Below are 6,556 nucleotides of genomic sequence, written 5' to 3'. Positions count from 1 at the left end.
GAAGTATCTTAGACTAGAAGAAGGGATGCGAGACGCATAGCGCGCCCTATAGAGTAGTACGCGCTAGACCTGCTTATAAGGTGCGCCTCGCTCTACAAAAGAGGGCAGAAATTGTTCTCTTTACTGCCTGCGTTTATAGTCTTAATATATAAGCTATCTCTCACTATCCTTAGTAACGTAAAGCAAGCACTATTGCCTACAGTTACGCCTTACAACAACAGTGCATTGAGTATCATTGACGATTCTATTATTTGACAACAGCCTCTATTACTTGCGCTTATTAAAACCATCTGTTAGTAGCGGGGTATGTGAAAGAGCCTCCCAGTGATGGCAGGCGTACATTTGCTCGTCAGAGCCGCTAATATCATCTTTACCACGTTTGTAAACGTCTGCATTATACGATCCAACAACAGTAGCGGGATCCTTGTTCGCATTGATAACCTCGGTGATTGCTTGGACATATCTTCCAGCGTCTTCGAGTGCGTTGTTAAGACCCTGGGCACGGTCTGGACAGGTGATCAGATAAGCCTCATTTGTTAGTGTTTAGGGGAAGCCGCTTACAAGGAACCATGGGGTGCGCAGCATCCCCAGCAATTGTCATCCTTCCATCGTAGTTCTTCCAGGGCTGAATATTCTTCCAGGTAGCAAACTAAACCTCTGTCAGGAGCGTTGAAGTGGAAATAAGTTCGGCTAGTCACCTACACGATCTAGAGGAATCTTAACATCATCCCCGACCCACTCTGCTAGATATTTCCAGGGCTCGCAATAGTTGGCTGCTAGCTGCTTGAATAGTCGGGACCGTTCTTCATATGTCTGGGGTTGTTGACCTTCGTTCCAAATCGACAGGGATATCGAAAAGAGCCAGCCCTCTGGCTTGTCAGCATCGGGGACATCAGCGACTGATGAGACAGATTAACGATTCAGTCGCAGCGAATGGGTATGTCCACAATAAAACTTACGCGTTATGAAGAAGTAGGTCTTCTGGTCGGGATGAGGTGCCAACTAAGCACACGATCAGTTGAGGCCGTTACATGATTAGCTTTGTTCAGCGACTGACCGTTGCGATTGGATGAATCTTGCTGCGAAGGTAGCGAGCTTTCTCAGCGTCGAAAGAGCAGGCAAAACTCTAGAACTGGTAAGAGGACAGTATGAACAGCATTCTCAGTTGTTAATTTGGGCCGAAGACTTACGAGAATAGTAACAGGGGCGGGATGCAACTCGCTTGCATCTACAGGTACGAGCAAACTGCGGACTTTGCTTCTCGCTGATCGAAATGTAAGGATGAAGAGCTTCTGGCACAAGGGATAATACTCACGCCCGTCTGCGCCCACAAGGTAGCGTCCTCTTCGGACTTCAACGCCATCATTGAACGTAGCTGTTACTGTATCACCTTCGACGGAGACGCTGTCCAGTTTCATGCCGAATTGAATGTCCAACCCTGTTCCGAATAAGTCGCGTAATCGTCCCCTTTGAACTCTCCTTGGTCCCTCGGCTTTGACGTAAGTCAAGAGCTCCCCTGTTTTGCCGTTCATGAGCGGTATCGTTCTTGCATCTCCATCGGACAGCACAGCCCATGGATCTGTTTGTGCTTCATTCAGTCTAGCGAAGAGCTCTGGAGGCAGACAAGCCTCTACATTGGGTGTCGCCCAGTGCAGTGCCATACTCCAGACACCAGCCCGTTCGACGTATTTTTCGAGACTATGTTGTTCAAAAACCGCGACAGATATATTAGCCTAGACATTTGTCAGTTCTACCGTTGGATTGGAAGGAGCGAGAACTGTCAATTGACTCACCCGCTTCAGACCCTGCGCGATAAGCAAGCCAGTGGCACCTAATCCGTTGTCAAACCAGGTTTTGAACAAAGGATACAATTATGGTTACCAGCTCCGATAATTAGAACTTGTACAGTCTCCCCTGAGGTCATCTTCGCTATCGTTATTGCGGTTAGTGTTCGTTGTTGTCATGGAATGGGTTTAGGGAGCTACGATTTGCGAAATTTTAAGGATGGAGTCTGTAGCCTCTTAGGACCATGGCTTTAAAGACACCTCTCATGCAGCTTCTGCAAGAGAAAGGTCATTGCTCATGTTCCAGTTTTCTTCGGATACGGAACTTTCGTGACAAAGGACTGATATTAACGCATGTTGCTCGTAAAAGCGGCACGCGACTGCCAAAAAAAACCCCTCAGTTAATCAGAGTGGGTCTGGTAGTATCGCGAGGACGTTGTTGCATGGAGTTAAGGAAGGATACGCGGCTGTTGTACTTTCGGTCTAAGTGAAAGACCGAAGTGCGCTCAAGCTACTTCGGTCCGAACGCCGATTGTTCGCATGCCGATGGTCCCGACATCAGCGACGTGTCAGGTGGTTGCACTTAGCGTCCATCACCCGAGTCTCCTAACCATTGCTTTTGGGATTTCTTGTGAGATTGACTTTTTTGAAGGATAGAACTTGAACCCGACATTGAACTTCATGTACATTCCAGTTATTTCGCTTCACTACAACCAGAGTTTTGCGTCTTCTCCATCCTATATTATGGACTTGAACTCGATGGAACACCTCGACCTAATTTCTGACAAGGCAATAGCCGGTGTCTTCAATCCGGGCGGTCATTACAAAGATCCTCCACTTGCAGAATCAGATCCTACTGTTGGTTACAAACTCAATCATACGATGATGCGCATCAGGAACCCGAAACGCTCTCTACACTTCTACATCGACTTGATGGGAATGCGGACCATTTGGACCATGAATACTGGACCATTCACTATCTACTACCTTGCCTATCCACCAACGAAGCAGGACCGAGCTGATCTCCCAGATTGGGCGGCAAAGACATCTCAAGGGAGTAGCCTCTTACATAGTAGGGGTCTCTTGGAGCTAAAGCATATCCATGGCTCGGAAAAGGCTATTGAAGCCGGTGGCTACGAGATGACCAGCGGCAATCACCCACCAAACTTAGGGTTTGGACACTTGGGTTTTACTGTTCCAGATGTCAAGGCTGCAGTGGAGAGATTGAGAACTGCTGGAGTCCGGGTTGTCAAGGAACTTGGGTTTAATGGACGTGCGAGCATCCCTCTGACCGATTGGGAAAGACAACGTGGCGTGGGGGTAGATGAAATGGCCCAAAACTACAAGGAGACGCTGAAGCAAGTTGCTCATGTTGCGGATCCGGTAAGTCATTTACCGTCTTGCTTAACATTACTGATACACGGATAGGATGGTTATATAATCGAGCTGGTCCCCCAAATCTTCGCCTGAGCTTGCATTGCTTGGCAAACTTGGACGGTTACTCAATAAGGAATGGTTAAGAGACACATGGATTGTTTGTGCAGAGGAATTGTGCTGCCCTGCGTTCGTTTGTCGATCTTCTTGATCGCTCGTGTGCTCAAGATCACGAGTGTTGTCCGGCACATCGATTGATGCGGCCCACACCGTTAATGCGGGTAGCGAACACACAAGGTTCATGTAGCGTAGCTCTGGTGTCTCCTAGAGACATGTGCTCACCGTAGTGTAGGAAATTCCCATTATCTACAGGCTCGACAAGATCTATCCCCATGAAGCCCATGGTGTCCGCAAATATGCCAAGTTCCTAGAATGAAGGAATATCAACAATGCTTTGTACATTTGAAAAGGTCTCTTGCTTAACGAACATCGACCGATCCTTGCATAGCAGGTGTGATGTTTTCGTCGCGGCAGCGGGTGTATCCTCAGTTTCCCCGGGCTGTGTTCGCTCATCATAGAACTGCGCACCGTGAGTGGGTGGGTTCTAATCGCTGTATTGCGTTGGATTATATTTGTCGTGCCGTCATTACTAAAAAGCGAATGACCTTGTCGCGTATGTCGCGTCAGAAGATCTCGTAGAGTACAGTTTTTCTCACAGTAGCACTGGTAGGGTTTCTGCTTGATGTCTGCTTGAAACATCAATAGCTATCCGAGAAAAGCTTCAATGACCATGGACGTCTCCTTAAAGATCTCTGTAGATTTTCAAGGCAACTAGAGCGCAGTGAGCATGTAGAGCATATATTTAACGTAGAACCTTCGATTGCATCCAGGGTGGTGTTGAGAAAATATCATTCTATAGCGCTTCCAAGATTGCTGCAGAAGGAGTCCGTGCAGAGGGGATGTAAAACTCAGGACGCTGTTACTTCATAGAGCATCATCGGTCATACTCGAGTCAGCTTGTGAGTGCGGTACCAATTTCTCTCAACTTACGCATGAACTGCTACAAGGGAGTGTTTATTCGCGTTTGCTGTCAGATGGCCGATGACCTGCCTCCTCGCTGTCTGTGTATGTATGTAGACGATCAATGATTCAGTGCTTATTGGGATCCACTATAGTATAGACCAAGTACGGCCAATCCAGAAATTCTATCTAGCTCCGGTATCAAAATAGCCACTTCTCAGCTAACTAGACAGCTTTGACACCTACGACTCACACTATCTAGAACTATAAGTCGACCTGCAGCTTCTCATCTAAGCCTCTCGATCTAAACGCTTGAAATTTTAATCGCCTCAGCTCAAAGCGCGTCCATTCCCTCGAACTTACAGACTTAGATCGCTATCGCGATTGCGGACAAGAAGCACAAGGCGGTAGTTGCAACACTTACTAGCGATTAGAACTTCAATCGTCTCGTTAAGCTCCTCTGTTCCTGCTTTTCTGTGCAGATCCGAGTCGCTTGAGCAAGATGTCTGAAGAGCAGGATCAACCTAGTAAGGGAATAGAGAACATAGATATGTGCGTCATAGTGACTATCGATGCAGCTGTGGCTTCTCAGGACGCCTCTCTTGCGGCTGAGTTGTTGCGACTAGGCGTTTTCGCTCTCGATGTTTGATATCGCAATTTTTCGAACAAATGTAAGGGCTTGCCAACCTTTGAACGATTCGGGTTATCGTGGTGGTGAGTATGTGCAGTCTAACAATTGCATGAAGTTAAGACCGCAGAATGTAAGGAGCTAAGATCGAGGAGATGTTTCGCTGGCTGGGTGCCTAAGCTGACAGAGCCCTCCTTACTGGTCCCTATGCATGTGCATCACAACCCCTGCGATCAAGGAGAACATGTATGATTGGACGAGGAGTTACGTTAAAAATGTAGTGGCAGGGATTGGTACAGCCTGTCGCAGTGTCTGAAATGGCAATAACGCCTGCGAGAGTGCTCGTTTCTAGTAATTCGTCAGATAAACACTAAGAGGCTGAGAAAACGCGCAAGAAAAAGAAGCAGGCATCAGTTTCGATGACGATGCATGAATAGTGGGGAGTCGATGCTCTTGCACTGAGCACTTTCCAACATGTAGAATGATAGATGATACCCCTATGTCGATTCTTATTGTTATATGTTGTTTTCACTTTGTGGCTACCTCGATCTACCTTAGTAGCTGCTCCAGAACACTGGCTGGAGTAATTTTTGGTGGTGCAAAGTCAAGAATCTCCTGACTCGTTGGTACAGTCGGAAGAGGAGAGTCGAATGTCTCATCTGCTGCTTCCTTCATCGTGTCGCTCAGATGTTTCAATTCCGGGGAAGCCGCTGCGAACTCATCCAGCATTGAGTTGTCCCTGAAAGCAACGTGTTCAACCTTCGATCCAATACGTTCCTCTACCATCGCCACGATTTGAGCGCCGGTAATACTTTCTGGGCCATTCAGAACGTATTTTGCTTTGTTGTGCCTTGCAGTGTCGTTTTCAAGTAATAGCTTCGCTGCAACCACGCTGACGTCCATGGGTTCAATGGCTCCGACAGGTTTGTCTTTGTTACTCATAAGTCGGAGTGTGTCCTGTTTTCCTTCCCCGTTTTGCACCTTTTTTATCATCTCGGCAGCGGACGACAACCACATCCCGAGAAAGACGTTAGGTTGGAGAGAAGTCCAGTGCAATTTGTCGTAAGTCGAAGACTCGAGCATCTTTTCGATAGCCCAGTGTTGACGTGGATAATATGCTGGACAATCCGGACGTACGTTTGAAGCTGTTGTAGAGATTCGCACAACATACTGCACTCCAGCTTTAAGAGCTGCATAGAAGAAACCCGACTCCTCAGTGAATTGGTTGGGTTGGTTATGCGAGGCGATGAACACCCTTTCTACTCCATGTTCGCGGAGCCATTGAGATGTAATTGTAGGCCAGTTGAGCTCTACAACTTCGACGTTGGATAGCTTCGCGAACTCCTTGGCAGTAGAGCTGTTGGCTGAGCGTGTCTGAGCGATGATGCGATGTTCAGAGAAGGTTGAGCTGGCTCGAATGGTGTCTGATAAGAGTTCCACCACCCCACGACCCGTGTTTCCTGTTGCACCAACAATGAGAAAGGACGGCGACATAGCTGGAACGATTGCGTGTATTGAACGATAGATGAGACGAGAGAAGATAGCTTGTTGGAATCTGCATTGTTGCGACTTTCGATGCAACTTTAATATGAAGAGTTCCGAGACTTCAAATGTTCGAGTGCCGCCGCAGTTTGTCCGACTACTACTTTGCTCTTAGGAGCGGAAGCGGAGTGAGAGTAACTACTCAAGCGGCGAAATAGCGCCATCTCTCTGCAAACGGACGGCCGTGCCCGCGGAGCGGGGCGATCTT

The 6,556-nt window shown here is 47.7% G+C and overlaps 3 protein-coding genes across 3 annotated transcripts; 1 reads left to right on the top strand and 2 right to left on the bottom strand.

The window, feature by feature from the left end:
* Positions 1-267: 267 nt before the first annotated feature.
* On the bottom strand, positions 268-1,924 carry CC77DRAFT_1015000 (FAD/NAD(P)-binding domain-containing protein; the record flags this gene model as incomplete). Its single annotated transcript, XM_018523939.1, has 9 exons — positions 268-506; positions 562-649; positions 703-899; positions 960-1,002; positions 1,058-1,126; positions 1,191-1,264; positions 1,316-1,733; positions 1,794-1,831; positions 1,882-1,924. 9 exons carry the CDS (start codon positions 1,922-1,924, stop codon positions 268-270), a joined length of 1,209 nt encoding a protein of 402 aa, XP_018378663.1.
* A 619-nt stretch (positions 1,925-2,543) lies between these two features.
* Positions 2,544-3,254, top strand: CC77DRAFT_951397 (putative lactoylglutathione lyase; the record flags this gene model as incomplete). Its single annotated transcript, XM_018535378.1, has 2 exons — positions 2,544-3,167; positions 3,213-3,254. The coding sequence occupies 2 exons, from the start codon at positions 2,544-2,546 to the stop codon at positions 3,252-3,254; spliced, it is 666 nt and encodes a 221-aa protein (XP_018378662.1).
* Positions 3,255-5,355: 2,101 nt separating this feature from the next.
* CC77DRAFT_1014998 (NAD(P)-binding protein) lies at positions 5,356-6,300 on the bottom strand (the record flags this gene model as incomplete). Its single annotated transcript, XM_018523938.1, has 1 exon — positions 5,356-6,300. One exon carries the CDS (start codon positions 6,298-6,300, stop codon positions 5,356-5,358), a length of 945 nt encoding a protein of 314 aa, XP_018378661.1.
* Between the last annotated feature and the right edge of the window lie 256 nt (positions 6,301-6,556).

Source organism: Alternaria alternata, assembly GCF_001642055.1.
Source record: "Alternaria alternata strain SRC1lrK2f unplaced genomic scaffold CC77scaffold_50, whole genome shotgun sequence".
Classification (NCBI taxonomy): domain Eukaryota; kingdom Fungi; phylum Ascomycota; class Dothideomycetes; order Pleosporales; family Pleosporaceae; genus Alternaria; species Alternaria alternata.
Note: the sequence above shows the minus strand (reverse complement) of the source record. Positions and strands in the feature narration are given on the sequence as shown.